Source organism: Tursiops truncatus, chromosome 2 (genome assembly GCF_011762595.2).
Source record: "Tursiops truncatus isolate mTurTru1 chromosome 2, mTurTru1.mat.Y, whole genome shotgun sequence".
Taxonomy (NCBI): Eukaryota; Metazoa; Chordata; class Mammalia; order Artiodactyla; family Delphinidae; genus Tursiops; species Tursiops truncatus.
Genome location: NC_047035.1, coordinates 164,194,767 through 164,215,073, shown reverse-complemented (window position 1 = coordinate 164,215,073; position 20,307 = coordinate 164,194,767). Strand labels below are relative to the sequence as shown.

The 20,307-nt window shown below is 40.4% G+C and overlaps 1 protein-coding gene across 1 annotated transcript in view; it reads left to right on the top strand.

Annotated features, from left to right (window-relative positions):
* The window catches only part of C2H10orf67 (chromosome 2 C10orf67 homolog), a 103,830-nt gene that overhangs the window by 22,047 nt on the left and 61,476 nt on the right, over nucleotides 1–20,307 (top strand). Inside the window, 3 exon segments of the mRNA XM_073799913.1 lie at nucleotides 2,328–2,448; nucleotides 8,994–9,137; nucleotides 11,047–11,121. Of these exon segments, the coding sequence (XP_073656014.1) occupies nucleotides 2,328–2,448; nucleotides 8,994–9,137; nucleotides 11,047–11,121 (340 nt within the window).

The window sequence follows — 20,307 nt, the reverse complement described above, 5'->3', positions numbered from 1 at the left end:
ATTGATGGGTGTGTGGAAGGTTAGTTGAAAATTTAGTGGGATTAGTTGAAAAGCATTACAGTGCAGTGAATATCAAAATCTAAAAAAATTTAAATTTAGCCTTTCTTGGTTGAATATTGCTATGCTTTTATAGTTTTCTCTGTATATGATTTGAAAAACTGTGATATTTTCAAAACATAGTGGTGATAGCAACAACCACTGTCACAGCCCCAAAAATGGATAACATTTTGTGAAGGCTTACTGTGTGACATACACCATTCAAAGTACTTCTCAACTCACTATCCTGACAATAACTCTATGAAATAGGTACTATTTATTTTGCATAAGAGGAAACTAAGGCACAGAAAGGGTAAGTAATTTACATAATGTCACATCGAATATCAGTTAGGATGCTTTCAGCTACAGTTGACAGAAACTCTGACAAATTGTTGATTTATTATATGACATTCCAGGAAGACCAGAAGTGTGATGGGTTTCAGAGTTGAGTCAATGGCTAAACAAAGTCAGCAGTCGAAATTATTTCCATCTTTTTTTTTTTTTTTTTTTTCGGTACGCGGGCCTCTCACTGTTGTGGCCTCTCCGGTTGCGGAGCACAGGCTCCGGACGCGCAGGCTCAGCGGCCATGGCCCACGGGCCCAGCCGCTCCACGGCATGTGGGATCCCCCCAGACCGGGGCACGAACCCGCGTCCCCTGCATTGGCAGGCGGACTCGCAACCACTGCGCCACCGGGGAAGCCCTATTTCCATCTTTTTAAAAGCTCGTCATCTGTGTGCTGGCTCTGCCCTCTGGCTGGCCCCTCTTGTGGTCACCAGATGACTGTGCCAGTTCCTGGCCTCATTTCCACACGTGGCAATGTCCAGAGTCATAGAGGAAGCCTCTCCCTGGTGCTTCTATGTCAAAAGCTTTCCCACAAGCCCCCGACAGATCTTTTCTCCCATCACACTCACCAGAACTGAGTCCCACACCCACCCCTAAAATATCTGACCAGAAGAATGGGATCACTGTGGTGGGCTGAGACCAGACGAGGGTTACCCTTGATACTGGGAATATGATCACCCTCCCCTGAGTTCCATGGGAGATAAATCTGAGGCTCTGCCAGCGGTAAAAAGAGAGGGCTTGCCCTGGGGTGCCCCCCATCACGGTCTGCCCGACCTGGTCAGCAGACAAGTGAGGGGTAGAAACACAGACACTCTGTCTACAGAGCCTGCGCTGAAGAGTCTGGGAATTCTACTTGAGCTTTCACGGCTCTCTTTTTTCACCTGACATTTTAGAAACCAATAGCTGTGGTAAGTTTGGTCAAATTGACAGAGTACATCCAGAAAACTGGCCTTCTTGTTACAGTTTGAGATGCCCGTAGTTAAAAGTCTGTAAGAGGACATTACAAATACTTGCTCCTAGTTAGATTTTTGGGGGGGAATTCTGTTTAAAATCAAATACAGTACAGTGGTGTGATTATCTTAAAGAAGAAGTTCTCAAATGTTTTGGTTTCAGGACCTCTTTACAGTCTTAAAAATTATAGGGTCCCTCAAAGAGCTTTAGTTTATGTTATATTTATTCAGAGTTACCACATTAGAAATTTTAAAGGAGAGACGTTTAAAATAACGATAAACCAATTCTGTGTTAGCATAAATAATGTATTTTGAAGAAAAACAAACTCTATTTTTCAAAACTAAAACTTTAATGAGAATAGTGTCATTGCTTTACATTTTTGCAAGTTCTCTCAATGCCTGGCTTAATGGAACATAGCTGAATTCTCCTGTCAGCTTCTGCATTCAATCTGTCATCCAGTCACATAACCTGTAGCCTCTGGAAAACTCCACTGAACACTTGTGAGAGAATGATAATGGAAAAGGCAAATAGAATTTTAATATTGTTAGGAAAATAATTTTGACCTGTGGATTCCCTGAAAGAGTGTCCTGGAACCTCCAGGGGTTCCTCAGACCACACTTTGAGAACCTCTATCTAAAAGTAATTTTGCTTGCTATGCCCGTGCATAATTTATAATGGCTTCAAGCAGAAGCACACATAAAACGCAAGTAAGATATTAAAAGTAGGCTCATAAATTGGTCATGTCTCAGAAAATGGAAATAAGATGTGTATCAGTGGAGCCATGTGCTCGTGTCCAGAGAATCTGATAGTCCAGCAGAGTCCTGGGGAAAACCCCTAGTCATGAGCAGATAATTCAGTGGTTTCCTCACTTCACCAGTCCTTTGAATCTGTAAAATATGATTTGCATGAAATATGCTCCCTAAATATATTTTTAAGGAAATATCTACTATATAAACCACAGTTAATCTCTCCTTCCTCCCTTTTTTTTCTTTTTCAGATTTAACATTTCAGATGATTTGAAGGTTGGCTTTTTCAGCACAGACCATGCTACTCAAACGGATTCCAGTGAGATTTTGCCATTAAAAGAGTTGAGTTCATCTACACAAAAGCTAGTGCAGGTAAATCTGGATTTATTTTGAAACTTCTGAGATAATTTGTGGGTACTGTTTGCCTTTATGTCTTTCCTTGACAGAAGTGAAATGATTAGCATTTTAAAAATATTAATATCTTTTACACACTGAGTTGGATGATAGGTGTGTTTTTAAAATTATTAGTATAGGGGCTTCCCTGGTGGCGCAGTGGTTGAGAGTCCGACTGCCGATGCAGGGGACGCGAGTTCGTGCCCTGGTCTGGGAGGATCCCACATGCCGCGGAGCGGCTGGGCCCGTGAGCCGTGGCTGCTGAGCCTGTGCGTCCGGAGCCTGTGCTCCGCAGCGGGAGAGGCTACAGCAGTGAGAGGCCCGCGTACCGCAAAGTAAAATAAAATAAAATTATTAGTATAAACTACTACTTCATTTGTGTCATATTTATGTCATGCTCATATATGTTAACTTGTTTAGTGAAATGTTTTCTTACTCTCTTTGGAATTCTTTTGACATCTGTGAACATTTACTATTTACGATATTTTAAAAAATTACAAAATATTTTTGGCATATAGAAAAATGTCAAGAATAATATACAGTAGTGAATAACTGTGTCACCCATGGTCAGGGAGGAAGAAATTTTCCTCTGTCCCTCTAGGTTCTTCTGGCTGGTCTAAGAATTAAATTGACATGAGACAGATTAACAGGAGAAAATCCAACAAAAATTTAATAGCATATATGTGGGAGAGACCCAGGAAAACTGAGTAACTTGCCAAAATAGCCAAAGCTCTCACCTTCAGCCAAAGACAAAAGAGGATGTTGAGGATAGTGGTTTGGGACTTCGTAGGAGAGGAAGACAATTCACATGAAGAAGGAAAAGCAAATATTTGGTAAACAAATGTTTGCAGGGCCATGCAGAGACAGTGGGACACAGAGACGAATTTTAACTGACTTTGCTAGGTTCCTCCCAGTCTACACAGCTAGTGCATATTATACTATAGTTATCTATGGTGCTAGCTCCCTTCCTGGAACAGGTCCGCTATCTGCATTCTTCTAGGAAGTTATGGGGAAGGTCTAAGTTTCTTCCTGAGTCTTTGGGGCCTTAAAAATAATCAGCCTAAATAAATCCTCATGCCAAAGAGACACAATTTGAGGTGGCAGATTTTGCTCCCCTGTACTACCATACAGCTTTTTCAGATCTCCGTATTCTATCATATTTCCTTTGGGGCTTTAAAAAAATTTTTTTTAAATTTTATTGAAGTATAATTGATTTACAATGATGTGTTTATTTCTCTGTACAGCAAAGCTTTGGGGCCTTTTCGATTGTAAAGAAACAGAACATTTCATACACATTAGATATCAAGAGTTATTATTAAAAGTCCTAATCAATAAAACTGTGACATAGGGTGGCATACTACTACAAATACTTCAGGTTGCTTTGCTTCTGTTTTTTCACTTAACAACATAACTTGGAAATCATTTATGTACGTTGGTACATAAAGAGATTCCTCATCTATTTTACAAGTACATTGTATCACAAACTGGCATCATTTATTTAGCTATCCTCCTACTGATGGACATCATTTTGGTTGTTTCACATCTTTTACTGCAATGAATAATTCTGTACATACTCACATGCCAGTAAAACTGGGATGTAAATTCTTAAAAGTGAAATGTCTGAGTCAGAGGATGCATGCATTAGTCATTGTGAAGGATGTTGCCAAGTTGCCCTGCATAGAAATTATACCAATTTACACTCCCACTTTTGAGGATGTCTCTTTTCCCACTTACGTCTCAATTTATTGTCTTCTTTTATGCCTTCAGAAAAGTGTTATAACTTTATTCCTTTGCAACTAGCGTCTAAATGAGTAAGTTCCGGTCAGTAGAATTTAGGTGGAAATATTGGGTGGCCGCTTTGGGCAACCTTTAAGGCACAGTTCCGATGCACTGTCTGCCACTTTACCTCTTCCTCATCCTGTCCCTCTTTCCTTCCTCTCTTTCTTTCTTGCCCTCCTCTTTTTACTTCAGTGCCTAGACCAGGGATGCTACCAGTTACACCATGATTTTGAGGTATACAGAAGACTAAGGAGATAGAAGGATCTTGGGTCATTTTCACCACCTGGTGAAAGAGAAGTAAACCTACCTCTCTTTTATGCTTCTGTTATTTGGATTTTTTAATATAGTTGAACCAAAATCTGATGCAATATGCTTAAATCAGATTAAGGATGTTTATTTCAAATTAGTGAGAGACATTTTTTAAAAAAAATCATGAATGGCTGGATTTGAATGCTTTTCATGGATCTGTTGAGATGGTCATACAGTCATATGGTTTTTCTCCTTTATCTGATGATGTGAAGAAATTCGAGTTTTTGATAGTAAACCTGGAACGAACCCAACTGGACTATAATATTTCCTTTTGCATTGCATTATTTGCTGTTAATTTACTAAGGATTGTTTTCCATCTATGTTCGTAAGTGAGGTTGTCCTATAATTTTCTTTGCTCCTTATGCTGTTGTTCAGTCTTGGTAGCAAAGTCATAGTATTGTCATAAAGTGAGTTGGGAAGTGTTCCCTAGTCTATTCTCTGGAATTACTGGCTTGAGATTGGAAGTATCTATTTCTTCAGTGTAAACTTGCATGTAAAACAGTCTGTGCTTATTTTTACTGCTATTGTTTTGTTATGGTTATATTAAGGTTTTCTTAAATCTTCTTGGGTCGGTTTGATGTTATATTTTTCTACAAAATATTCAAATTGTTGGTTATGGTGTTGATTATTGTCTTTGCATATCGTTTTTAGGTCTTTATTGTATCCGTAGTTATATTTCTTTTAAAATTCTTAATATGGTCTTCATACCTCCTCTTTTTTCTTGATGAATCCTGACAGTGTTATCTATTTCATTAATTTTTTTCAGAGACCCTACTTCTGGATTTATTAATCCTTTCTATCGTATCTTTATTTTCTAGTTCATAAATGTCTTTTCTTATCCTTATTAGTTATTTATTTATGTGTTTTTAAAATATTTATTTGTTTATTTTATTTGGTTGCATTGGGTCTTAGTTGCGGCAGGCGGGCTCCTTAGCTGCAGCTCACCAGCTGCTTAGTTGTAGCATGTGGGCTTCTTAGTTGTGGCATGCAAACTCTTAGTTGTGGCATGCATGTGGGACCTAGTTCCCTGACCAGGGATCAAACCCAGGCCCCCTGCATTGGGAGCTCGGAGTCTTATCCACTACGCCACCAGGGAAGTCCCTCTTATCTTTATTATTTAATTCCTCCTACTATCTTTGGGTTTACTCTGTTTTTCTTTTTCTAATTCCGTGAATTGGATCTGGGTATTAGATGGGATGTCATATAGCTCCATGTACAGACAGTGCAACTATATTGACTTAACAGGAAGTCTTGGGTTAGAATATCTGGAGTTACAAGTTAGGGCAGTAGCTCCCTGATGTCATCTGTGTACCAGATTCATTTTATCTTTTCACAGGTCCATCATTAGTGCATGGATTTTGCTATCATATTTCTGACTTCCCAGTAACAAGATGGCTGCTCCATTTCCAGCCTCCATCTGCATTTCACAGAGGAAGGAGAATAGGGGAGAAGTGGAATGGAGTGGTGGTAGCTCTACTAAAAAAGCAAAAACTTTCCATCGAAAACTCCAAAGTATTTATTGTTGGCCTTAACTACATCACATGACCCCTTTAACTGCAAAGGGTTCTGAAGGCGTGAGTATATTGGCGAGGCACATTACTGCCCCGACAAAGTCATGCTTCTCTCAGTAAGGAAGGACCTGTGTGATGGACACGGGGCTCTTAGCTATCCATCATTCATTTTGAGGCTCCCTTCTTTCCTTTCACAAGCATTTAAAGACAGTATAAATGACAATATTTAAGGCAATATAGTCCTACTAATTACTTCTTTAACGTCATCCCACAAATTTTGAGATGTAGGATTTTTATTAGTATTTAGATTCAAGTGCTCCAATTTCCCATTTATTTTGTTGGCCCACTGTTTAATAAGAAGTTGGTTAGATCTCCACGCGTGCTCTTTAGTTACTGTTATGTTGCTGAGTTTTAACTTCAGTGCTTTGTTGTCAGCTGACAGTCTTTGGGAGATGAATTATTTGGTCTTTGTTGCGACTTGTCCTGAGGCTTTGTGTGAGGTCAGTCTTCATTATTGTGCCATGGAAATGAGAAATTAAAAATAACCTGTATTTGTTGAGTGTGTGTATATACATAGATGTATATATATATATCCACACACACATGTACATGTGTGTATATATACATATATGCACATACACATATTGTCCATTTTGTTCAATATTAATATACCTATATTAACATTCTTCGGGACATTGTTTGCCTGGCAAAACTTTCTTATTTCTACACTGACCTCAGTTCTGTGTCATTGTATCTTAGGTATGTCTCTTGTAAACTGATCCATGGGAGTCTTAGGCCAGTAGAAGTTTTTTTGACCATACCAGGATTCCTGTCCCTCCCTTCTTCAGAACAAGCCGTCCATATGGGGCTGGATCTCCTAAAGGCAAAGTCATTTCATCTTGTCCCTGGAATTTAAGGAATTCTTTAAGCTTTCACTTGCTCTAGAATTTTTTTTCGTATTTCTCAAAATAGTAACCTTCATAAGTTGACAACATGGTATAAAGAAGGAGTATGAGTCAGTCACAACTCTGTTCAAATCTGGACCTTCCGCTTACCGGCCACGTAATGTTGGACTAGTTAGTCACTTAACCTCTCAAAGTCTTGATATCCTCAACTGCAAAATAAAACCTCCCACATAGTATCAGGATGCTAAAACCAAGCTTCTTCCCAGGGTGCTAGTAGCCAGGTATCAAATTCCAAAGCGAGTGTAAGATCCCATTTGCAGAATTTACGAAGAGAATGTTACACATCAGATCAATGACTCTTAGCTCTTTAATCAGACCAAGGATAATAAAAACGGGGATCAGGAGGTGAAGGGGAAAAATTGCCGAAGCAATTTCTTTAGGAAACACTGTTGCCCTGCTTTTTCTGGGGGAGGGGTAGCAGAAGGGCTCTTCCTCGGCTCAAAGCCGGTAAGGCAGGCTTCTGTGGAACTTGAAATGTGTTTGCTGCTCTTGGAAGACTCAGAGGACCGGCGCCGATTCATGTGCAAGGAAGCTAACGTGGGCTGGGGCAAGAAGGGGGAGCGGCTGAGCTGGGATCAGTCTGCACTGCCAGAGTTGCCGGGGTGAGGGTTGTGTGATTGTTTCTTGTGGACCACATGTGGCCTCTGAGAAAAAGAGAGAGAGCGCCAGCTTGGGGTCATTCTGGGTCCTCTCCAGTTGACGGATTGAGAAGGACAGAGGGCCCCCAACAGAGGGGAGAAGAAAGGGTGAAACTCTAGATTCATAGGGCCCGAGGGCGGAGTAGCAGTGACCACCTGGAGTAGAGAAGCAGCTGCTTGTCCCTGTGCATCCACAGGAGAGAGGGTACCTGCAGCGGGAACCTCTAGAGAAGCTGTGTTGGTGCCCGAGGGAAGAAGGGTCGTTCTCCTGTCCTACCAGACCAGGGTGAAGCCCCCCGCCAGGTAGGAACAGCCGTGTCCCTTTATCCCTTCTGCCTTGTCTGTGGTGGAGAAGCAACTGGGGTGTGGGAGGAGGAGGTAAGAGGGGAGAGAGCTCAAGAGTGAATCCCACTCTTTTGCTTAAAGATGTGCAGCTGCCAGCTACTGCCCTTGGCCTGGAGTGCAGGGAGCAGCCTTACCTATGAATGAAGTTGGAAGTGTCACATTTCTAAATGCTACTTTCGGGCTGTGTTTTGAGTGATGATGGGACTTTCTGTTCCCAAGAATGAGTAGGAATTGCTTACAGTTTCCATTCAGGGCGAGGGAAGATTACCTAGTGAATACATTTTATTTTTTATTTTATTTTTTGAATTAAATATTTATTTATTTTGGGCTGCATTGTGTCTTAGTTGCGGTGTGTGGGCTTCTCTCTAGTTGTGGCTCGGGCTCCAGAGTGCATGGGTTCTGTAGTTGTGGTGCACGGGCCTAGCTGCCCCGTGGCATGTGGGATCTTAGTTCCCCGACCAGGGATGGAACTCACGTCCCCTGCATTGTAAGGCGGATTCTTAACCATTGAACCACCAGGGAAGTCCTAGTGAATACATTTTAAATAGACAGTGGGAGACAAAAATACATTGAGTTTGGATGATACCAACCAGTTCTTAGTCAACACATTGGTTATATATTTAAGTGCTTGGCTAGTAAATTCACAACAAATGTTGATTCTTGCCCATTTTTCCTGATCTGAAAATCACATATTGAAAATTATTTTTTCAAACGTTTTTTGATTCATGGCAAAGGATAACTTACTCTGTATGGGAGGAAACTGCTGGGAACCTCCTCTCCCTTCGTCCATCAGCATGTATTAGTTTGGCAGATTAACTGGAATCCCCAGTGTACATGACTTTGGAGAGGTAATCTTCAATTCAGGACAAGCCCCTGACCAGGTGCCCAAGTGATCTGCCCAGACCAGGCCAGGTGCTAGAATCTTTACACAGAGGGCCCTTAACTCTCTACAATAACGTATGTTTTTCCATTTTTAGATTATTAAATCTCTTCAGGTGGATTTTGGGTTCCTCAAACAATTGATTCCACTGAAGTTTGAGGACCGTCTTAGAGAGGAATCTTGCAGACTTTTCACTTCTCTACATGACAGGATCCTGACAATCGAAAAACGTTACCAACAGGTAGAAGTTCTCTCATTTCCTCTGTTTCGTATGTGGATTAATTTTATGTTTAGATGTGTAGATACTACAGTTTTTAGCTTAGCAACTTATGAGGGCAATTTAATTTGTATGTGTTGTGTATCATGTGATGACTACATAAAGCTGTATGGTACCTATAGCTTTACTATGTGCAGAAACTTTTGTGAGTACCCTGTGTATGAACTCATTTAAGGCTCATGACTAACCTGACAAAGTAGGTACAATTATTATACCCCTTTTACAGATGAGGAAACCAAGGCACAGAAAGGTTAATTCACTTGCTCAAGGTCACCATTTAAAAAACCATCAGGGTTTAGGTTCCAGACCAGAGAGTTTAATGCTTGAATTTCAGCCCTTAACTACAGTTTTATATGACTTGTGTTTTAATGGCTCCGTAGGAGCCAAAGACATGAAAACTCTGCTGCTCTGAGGAATTTCCTAAAATCTTTGATCAGGTTAGCATATTTATCTGTCATTAAGAACAGGCATCAGTGTTATTTTTCTGTTATAAAACAAAACACCCACGTGTTGTTGACCCCACCATTCAAAGTACCTTTTAATGCATTTCCTCTTTAAATCCCTCAACAATCCCTAAGTGGAAATCCTCTCATCCCTGCTCTGCAGATAAGGAAACTGAGCCACCAAGGTTAAGTCACTTGCTTAAAGTCAGACAGATAGTAAGTGGCACAGTAACATTGAAATCCAATTCTGCCTGACTCTAAAGCCCATTGGTGGTTTACACTCCATGCTAGAATCAAAATTCATATCAGAATCAAGAGTATTTTTTAACATCTTTATTGGAGTATAATTGCTTTACAATGTTGTGTTAGTTTCTGCTGTATAACAGTGAATCAGCTATACATATACATGTATCTCCATATCTCCTCCGTCTTGTGTCTCCTTCCCACCCTCTCTATCCCACCCCTCTAGGTGGTCACAAAGCACCGAGCTGATCTCCCTGTGCTATGCGGCTCCTTCCCACTAGCTATCTATTTTACGTTTGGTAGTGTATACATGTCCATGCCACTCTCTCCCTTCGTCCCAGCTTACCCTTCCCCCGTGTCCTCAAGTCCATTCTCTACATCTGCGTCTTTATTCCTGTCCAGCCCCTAGGTTCTTCAGAACTCTTTTTCTTTTTTTTAGATTCCATACAAGAGTATTTTTTTAATGTACTATCTTTCATTGTTATCCATAACAGATAGGATCAAATAATTTGATTAATCAGAAAGTGACTCTAGTTTGTGGATTAGTGGCCCTAGATTTCTTTCCATGAGCATAATTCATCCAAAAATACCAGGACCAGAAGAGGATGTGAACTCCAAATAGATTTCACTATTTTATTTTTTAATTAATTTTTATTGGAGTATAGTTGCTTTATAATGTTGTATTAGTTTCTGCTGTGCAGCAAAGTGAATCAGTTATACGTATACATATATCCACTCTTTTAAAGAGTTCCTTCCCATTTAGGTCACCACAGAGCACTGAGTAGAGTTCCCTGTGCTATACATTAGGTTCTCATTAGTTATCTATTTTATACATAGTAGTGTATATATGTCAATCCCAATCTCCCAACTTATCCCATCCCCCGATTTCACTATTTTATAAGCAGTTCTAAGACATTAGAAAGACTATGATATGGAAGATGAGAGAAAACGTTCACATCATCTATTTATTTTATCCATATGAGCTCTCTATTGCTTTTGGTTCAGTGTAAGTGAAAATGGAATGTGTTGTATTAGCTGTAAGCATAGGGGAAATGATTATAAAGTGAAGTTTTTGAGAGAGCATATGATTTGAATGATGGTTTTATACTGAGCCCCTCCCTTGTAGGTGTGAGAGTTGCATTTGGAAATCCATTGTGGTGCTTGTTGTATTTATTTTTCATTTGCAGAATGAGGATACCTTAAGAAAATGCTACAATCAGCAGCTGGCCGATGCCATAGCTACTATCAAAGGAATGTACCAGGTGAGTTTTGAGTGCCATCGTGGGTGAAACTGGCTTGATATCTTGTGAGTGCCCAGGGTGGGGCTCACCGTGGGTTCCCAGTCAGCGATTATAGCTTTGAAGGTCTAAGATTGTTCATGCTTACTTTAAACTGACCAAAATAACACTTTATGGTGACAGATAGAACTTTTCAGAAACTGAAAAATTCCAGTCTGGTATCTAGTCCACCTGGGCGAGCGATGCAGTATTCCAGAGTTTGTTTGGTGAGCATGCGGTTCGATAGAAGGAGGTCAGGGAGTCTCAAGAGAAGCTTCATCAGGTCTGTAGTAAATCCCAGGGAACAGTCTCAGATCCTCAGTGGAGTAACTTTTCTAATGATGGGGACGCGATCTATCTTCCAGACACCATGCTTCCTTCTCTTGATCATTTCCAGTCATTATTTTTTCATCTTAGCGAGGACCTTGTGATTCTTTTAGTATTTATAACTATAATCTTGTCTTTCATTGCAGTATATTTCCATAAAGCAATATTGCTTTCTTTACAGCAAATCGTGCTTTGATTGCATACCTCTTTTTCATGGTACTGAACACCTTTGATTTAACTATGTGATTGCTTGTTACGTGTCTCTGTTTTGTGCTGGACTGTAAGCCTTACAAGGGTAGGGACGCTTGTCTTGCGCACCGCCATGCCCTGCCTCTTAGCGCTGTGCCTGGTACACAATGAGCAATCAGCTAATAATTGCTAAGTGAATGGAGGTTGCCTGAACTTGTGGCAGATACTGGTGGTTCCACTGTCATTCTTCCCCTTCCTTTTTTTATTAGCAGAAGCACTTCTTACTATGAAGCCAAAATGCTAGATCCTTTCTCAGCTTCTTTTCCAGCTATGGCATGAACAAGGGCAAGTTCAGGTCCAATGTGACCTGAAAGCAAGTTAACTGTGGGTTTAGAAAGGAGGTTCTTCTTCTTTTTGGCTGTGCCTTGCAGCATGTGGGATCTTACTTCCCCTACCAGGGATCGAACCCCTGCCCCCTGCAGTGGAAGCTCGGAGTCTTAATCACTGGACCGCTCGGGAAGTCCCTATTCTTTTTTTTTTTTTTAATTAAAAGAGACTCAAGGGAAAATATACCCCTCTTTTTCTTTGTTTGACATTATTATGTCTCCTTCTGATGCTTGGAATTGCTGCAACCAACCTAAAAGCAAGGAGTGGGATACTTAGGATGTGCTAAGGGTAGCAGACTAGAAAAACAGAAAGCACTGGGGTCCTTGATGGCATCACCGAGCAACTAACTAACTCTGGACTTGCCCTGCCTCTGGCCCTTTTATGTCATGAGACAAAAACCCCCTTAGAATTTAAGCCACTGTTAATTGCCTGTTCAGTTACCTGTGGCTAAAAATATCCCAGAACCTATTGCCCTGTCAACAGCCTCTGTGACTCTGGGCCAAGTTGTGTTTCCAAAGGTGACCCTGACACTGTCTCCCACTCACCTGCTCTTCCGCAAGGTTACCTTGCTTCTTCCTCACCCAGAGGTGGAGCCTAATTCCCCATCCCTGGATCTGAGGGGTCTCCGTGACTTGGTCATAAAGACAGAATGTGACGCTGCACGACTTCGAAGGCAGGGACAAAAGAAGCCTTGCAACTACATCCTATGCTCTCGGGATGTTTGCTCTCTGGATTCTCGCCTTCCGAATCCAGCTGCCATGCTGTTAGGAGCCCAAGCCATTTGGAGAGTCTGCATGTGGGTACTGGGGCCATTGGCCCAACTGAGCCCAGCCTTCAAGTCATCCAGCCCCCAGGCATTTAGTCTTGCCATCTGGGGTCCTGGCAAGGAGCAGGAGTGTGCCATCCTGCTACTCCTGTCCTAATTCCTTAGTGAGTGACCATGAGAAATAGTTGTTTTATGCCACTAAGTTTGGGGAGCTGTGTTATGCAGCAATAACTAGATAGCTGGAACGGTATCCTTACGCTCACATCAATAAGGGATTTAATTGCATTTGTTGGATAAATTACTTCCCTAGTGGTTCTGCCAGCACACTATAGCATCATGGTTAGGAGTTAGCATAGTGTATGTTTTAATACAAGGACTTGGGAGTCAAACTACTGCTTTCGAATCCTGGCTCTGCCACTTAATTGCGTGTGACCTTGGGCAAAGTACTCACCCTCTCTGCCTCAGTTTCTTCATCTGTCCGATGAGGATCATATTAGTACCCAGCTCATAGGCCTGTTTTGAGGATGAAATGAACTGATCCTTGTGAAGCAGTTACAACAGTGTTGGGCACATGATAAGTGCAGTCTAAATGTTTGTGAAACAAATAAGCTCTTATACAAATTCATGACACTCCTTGGTGTTGGTGTCTTTTTCTGGCCCTTTATTATCCCGTGTTAGTGTTTAGGCTTACAGTTTTCTGTCCACTGACCACAGATTTCAGATATAGTAAAGTGCCCTGAAGATATCTGTAATCCTTATCAATTTTTATTATGTTGAGGCATATGAAATTGCCATTTGCTCTTACAGTTCTGTTCTGAACATTCTTGTACTGTCTCAGGTACACATGTGCAAGAGTGCTTTTAAAGTATGTTTGTAAGAGTGGAATGGAGAGTATGTGGATTTTCATATTTATTATCTAAGGCCAAGAGCCTTCCAAACTGATCATAATATGAAAATATTTGTTACTCTTCTTCGTCGAGACTTGATATTGTCAGATGTTTAAATGTTTGTTGATCTCATGGACATGAAACTATTTCATTTTGTCTGATTTGTGTTTCCCTTGTTATTAATACGGTTAACCCTTTTAGAAATATGTGTATTGGGGCTTCCCTGGTGGCGCACTGGTTGAGAGTCCGCCTGCCGATGCAGGGGACACGGGTTTGTGCCCCGCTCTGGGAAGATCCCACATGCCACAGAGCGGCTGGGCCATGAGCCATGGCCGCTGAGCCTGCGCGTCCGGAGCCTGTGTGCCGCAACGGGAGAGGCCACGACAGTGAGAGGCCCACGTACCGCAAAAAAAAAAAAAAAAAATGTGTATCGGCCATTCAGTTTTCGTGTTCTGTGACGTGCCTGTTCAAATTCATTGTTTATTGTGTTACTTGTTTTCTTTTTGGTTAATAAGAGTATTTTAAAAAGCATATTTTGGATACTCATCTTTTGTTTGTTTTATGTGTTGCACATGTCTTCTCTTGGTTTTTTGTTCAATCTTTTTTTAAAATTTTTTAATTTTTTGGCTGCATTGGGTCTTCATTGCTGCGCACAGGCTTTCTGTAGTTGTGGCTTCTCTTCTTGCGGAGCACGGGCCCTAGAGCACATGGGATTCAGTAGTTGCTGCATGTGGGCTCAGTAGTTGTGGTGCATGGGCTTAGTTGCTCCGCGGCATGTGGGATCTTCCCGGCCCAGGGCTCGAACCCGTGTCCCCTGCATTGGCAGGCAGATTCTTAACCACTGTGCCACCAGGGAAGTCCCGTTTACTCTTCTTACAGTGTTCTTTAATAAACCAAAGTGGTTTTTTTACATTAATGTAGTCAAACTCCTATATTTTCCTCATGGTTTCCACGTTCTGTGTTTTGTTTTAAAAATGCTGCTATATCTTAAAGTCTTCTAAGATTTTTATATTATTGTCTTTTACATACATACAGGTCTTTAATCCACTGGAACTGATTTTTAGTATTGATGTGAAGGAGGGATTAATTTTTTCCCCATAATGATCCCCCAGGTTCTCAAGTTAATAACAGAAGATAATGTGTCATGTCAGAACTCCATGTATGTGTGTAGGTCAGATTTGGGGTATTTTGTTCTGTTCCATTCGTTAGATTATCTGTCCTTGTGGGAAATCCCACTAAAATTAATGTTACCCCAAAACTGGGTTTGCCTCTTGGTGGGTGTTGAGCCAAAAGACACAACCAAGCCGAAGACTGGGAGAAGGAAGGACTTATTACTTGCAGCAAGTAAGGGGAACACTGGGGATCTCTCGCAGAGCAATGTCTCCCCAAACAGCAAAATTGGGGACGTTTAAACTAAGGGTTCATGCATATTCATAAAGGGACTTGGGCAGTGGAGAATTCAGCATAGAATTGGGGCAAAGGTTGACAGAGTCCTGGCTTTGGTTGATTGAAGTCAAGAGGGCCAACATCATTCTGTCCTCCACCTGGGTGGGGGCCTTAGTTCCTACAGAACTGAAGACAGGTGTGTCAGATGGTTATATACATCCCTTGAGGAGGAACTAGGACTCTGTTTTCTCGCTGAACTATTGTTTCTTTACTGCTCTTCCTTTGTTCCTTCATTTCCCTCACTTCCCTTTAGATTCTTAATTACTGGGCAAGCATTGTGGCCAGGCTTAGATCACAAAGTGGCTTAAGCCATGCCTGGGTCTCTTTCTCCCGGGACCCTCTACCCCATCTGCTTACATTAATACTTAATTGTAGGTGTTTGGTAAGATAAATTGTCTCATTTTCTTTTTTCAGGATGGCTTAAATATTCATGGCTCTTTCTTTGTTCTTCCATGTACATTTTAAAATAAATCTATGTGGGGGGGGGAGATATTTTCTTCTACCATCCTAGGTTCTTCTGGCTACTCTGAGAATTCAGTTGACATGAGACAGATTAACAAGAGAAAACAAAAGTTTAATAACATGTACACATGGGAGAGACCCAGGAAAACTGAGTAACTTGCCAAAATGGCTGAAACCCTCACCTTAAATACCATCTTCTGCTAGAGACAAAAGAGGATGTTGGGGGTATGGTTTGGGACCTCAAGGGGGAGGAAGGAAATAGAGATGGAAAAGCAAATGTTTGGTAAACAAATGTTTGCTGGGTCCTGCAGAGACAGTGGGATACAGAGTGGACCCTAATCTATAGGCCCTGCCAAGTTTCTCCCAGCACACCTAGTCCATATTCTTTACAGATATCTCTAGTGATAGCTCCATTCTGGAGACAGGCCCTCTATCTAAATTCTTTAAGCAGCTAAGGGGGAGGTAACAAGAAAAGCTTTCTGAGTTTTCTGTTTCTTAAAAATAATCAGCCCAATTAATCCTCATGCCAAAGAGACACATTTGGGGATGGCAAATTTTGCTGTCCTACAATTTTACACCATTTCTTCATTCATCTCTGCCAGCTGCACTGTTGGGGCATCTAGCAAATTGTTAAGTAAAAGTGATGACAGCAAGCATCCTTATTTTATATCAATACTGAATACAGTATTTCAACATTACACATAATACTTGCTGTAGATATTTCTTTTGCAAAGAGACATTTGAAAAAATCATGAATGAATTTTAATTTTGTAAAATGTGGGGGTTTTGCATCTATTGAGAGGCCATATGATTTTTTCCCCCTTAATCTATTAGTGTGGTGAAATTAATTAGCTGATTTTTAAAAATGTGAAATCAACCTTACTTTCTTTGTATAAGCCCAACTTGGTCATGATGTGTTTTTTTGTTTGTTTCTTTTTAAAATTTGTTCCTGAACTTAGTGTGTTAATCTTTTGCTTAGGATATTTTAAACCTGTGAACATCAGTGTGGTGAGCTATACTTCTCCTTTTTTTGCGGTACGCGGGCCTCTCAGCGTTGTGGCCTCTCCCGTTGTGGAGCACAGGCTCCGGACGCGGAGGCTCAGCGGCCATGGCTCACGGGCCCAGCCGCTCCGCGGCATGTGGGATCTTCCCGGACCGGGGCACGAACCCGTGACCCCTGCATCAGCAGGCGGACTCTCAACCACTGCGCCACTAGGGAAGCACCTACTTTTCCTTTTTCATACTATTCTTTTTGGGTTTGGGAATCAGGATTATGGTAGCTTCACAAAATGAGCTGGGAAATGTTATCCGCATTTTGTTTCCTAGGAGCATTTGTGTAAAATTAGAACTTTTTCTTCCTTAAATATTTAGAACAGTCAGGGAAGCCACCTGGGCCTAGAGGAGTTGATTGATTGATTGACATATTTTGAACTCCCAATTTCCTTACTGATTATGAGACTATTTGGGTTTTGTATTCCTTTCGAGTCAGATATAGTGAAATATTTGTCTAGGGCCTTTATTTCCTTTAAACTCAAAAATGTGTTGGAATAAAGGCTTAATATGTATCTCATTACTCTCGTATATTTTAATCCTATATTTTAAAACCCCACTGCATATTTTTATTACTATTTTATCCATTTTCATTGAGTTTTAAAATATCACTTATCACGTTTTTTATGACTAGGAGTTCTGTGCTTGGTTGGTTTGGTTATTTTTTAATGGCTCTGGCTCTTTGCCCGTAACTTGTCCTGTTATTTCTATAAATATATTTCAGTGTACTTGATTGATCTTCCATGTTTCATAATTTCCATGTCTTTCATCTTTGAGGGTCTAATAAGTACTGGCTGTCGCTCATGATATGTCCTTTACTTTCGGGTTTCATGATTTTTGACTGTGAACTCATATTTCTGCAGAAACTCTTTGAGGCCTAGAATAGAGGTGAGTCTCTGTAGAGAAGATTTCTGTTTGCTTCTGTGAGACTCCTGGGTCTGTGACAGCTTTAACCTAATTCTCAGCTTGAGGCATTTTAGACCACCCAGATGTATGAATGTGGGCCATCTCATGCTTATAAAACTCAGAAGAGACTTTTCTCCACCTCTATACTTTGAGCCAAGTTTCCAGACAGGAGGCAATTTCACTTTTACTGGGATGGGAGGAGGTACAGGGTTCAAGGTGGTTACTTCTAGTTCCTTCTTACACTGAAGAGATGGCCCTTTGGTGTCTCAACCTTCATGGGGTGGTCTCCTATTATTTGGAATCACCACTTTGAGGAGGACCTGTGTGATGCCTTTTCTCTGTGCCCTGTTAAGAGGTGAAAACCAAAGTTCACATTTACCTGGTTTCGCAGTGCCCTGGAGTACGGGCCAGCTTCAGTGTCCTGCACAAGTCTCTGGATGTCTGCACGCACTTAATTTTGGCTGAACTATTCCTTACTTTGTCAGTTTATAGAAGCCTTTCACCTATCTCTCCAGAATCTTTGTTGTTTACAAAGTAAGTCAGAATAACATGATTTTTTTTTTTGAAACATGCTTTTATAGTCCTTTGTGTCTTCGACAATTTCTGGGTCACTGATAAACTTTTAGTGTGTATTAAATGCTCAAAAAATATGACAGAATAAGTGACTGTCACCCTTTCTATATACTTTTTGTATGTCTAGGAATAGAAAGCCCTGAAAGGATTAAATGCTTTATATGCATCGGTGTTGCATAAACATGTGCTGGTTAAATATGCTTAGCCAACAGTGTATTAACTGTGGTTCATTGGTTTATCTAATTAAAGAATTATTTTAAAGATATAAAAGTGATTCTTTGAACTTTTGCTTTGGCTTGTTGGCATCGCTTTGATCCATGACCTTAGACAGCCTTCCAGATCCTGGCCACCCAGTTTGTTAAGGCCTAGTCATAAGAAAGAACAGAAGAGTTGAAAAAACAACCCAAGCACACACTTTTGGTTAAGAGGTAACTTTTGGTTAAGTGTAAATGACTCTCTGCTGCCCTCTGGAGACCAGTTCAGGATACAGGTACAAGTGCTTTTTCAGCTACGGAGCAAGGTTTTAAATCTATTTAACTATTAAAACAATTTCTTGTGTGATATTATAGTACTTTATTTTCAGATAAAAGAAAAAGTTTTGATAAAAATTACATTTTATTTAGCTTCTTTTGGTCTTGGAAATGTATCAGCTCTGATTCAGATAAGAAAACACACTACTCTAGGTCCCTCAGACACAGAGGGATTTAGGAGCATATAAAATCCTTAGAGAGGACTTCCCTGGTGGTGCAGTGCTTAAGAATCCACCTGCCAGTGCAGGGGACACGGGTTCGAGCCCTGGTCCGGGAAGATCCCACATGCCACGGAGCAACTAAGCTTGTACGCCACAACTACTGAGCCTGCACTCTAGAGCCTGCGTGCCACAACTACTGAAGCCTAAGAGCCACAACAAGAGAAGCCACCACAATGAGAAGCCTGCACACTGCAATGAAGACCCAATACAGCCAAAAAAAAAAAAAAAAAATCCCTTAGAGAGACTGGAGGAATAAAAGTTTGGGAGACTGTCACTAGCTTTCAAATTAATAAGCAGTTTTCCCAACGTCATTTGTTGAATATCTTTTCCTTTTTCATTGATTTACGATGTTTCCCTCATGTTAAATGATAAACTGAGGCATGTTACATTTTTAAGAGTTTACTTGAGCAAAAATAAATAAGTCATGGGGAGATATTGTACGAAATAAGGAATATAGTCAATAAAATTGTAATAATTTTGTATGGTGACAGATGGTAACTTAGACTTACTGTGATGATCACTTGGTAATGTACACAAATATTGAACCACTATGTTGTACACCTGAAACATAATATTGTATGTCAATTATATTTCAATAAAAGTGGGGAGGGATGAGTAAAAAGAACAAATTTTTTTTTTAAGTTTATTTGAGGGAAAATTGGTTCGAGTCAGGCAGCACTAAATCAGAAGTAGTTAGGAGCACTCCAACCAACACAGGAGTCAGGGGAAAAACTTTTAGAGAGAAAAGGTAGAAGCAAAGCAAGGAGGTTATTGGCTGTAGCTTAAGTGTTTGCCTTCTATGGAAAAGCCTCATTGTCTGTTTGTGACTGGTTGTCCTTAGGTATTGATTTCTTAACCTTGAGGCATTTACAGGTTCAGGTTGGGGTTTGCTTACATAGGCTGCTAAGGTATTAGAGCCACCTCAGTCTGACGGCCTCCTTGTTTAATTAACACTCATCATACACCAACAATAAGGTTTATCTCAAGGTTATCTCTGCTATTTTGTGGCTATATAAGATTATCTATGCAGTGTTATAGCTCTCCATTGCTGTTTTGGTATTTAATGTTTTTAGCATTATAATATGTTAATATCTGGTAAGTTTGGGTCTTTTTTCATTAGTTCTCTTTCTCAAAAATGTCTTTGATCTCTTATTTTTCCAGATAAATTTTAAAATAATTGTGTTTACTTCCATTCCAAAACGGCCTCCCTTGGCATTTTTATTAAAATGGAACTGTTTGGAAATTTATTCATGAATTTTGGAAGAAATCTGTATCATTTACAATAATCAGTCTTCCTATCCAAGAATATTTCTTGATTCACTTATGTCTTATTTCATGTATCTCAGTGCAGTTTTATAATTTTATTTATGTGGGTTGTATATCTTTTTCATACAACTAAATTATTCCTAAATATCTTACGTTTTTAG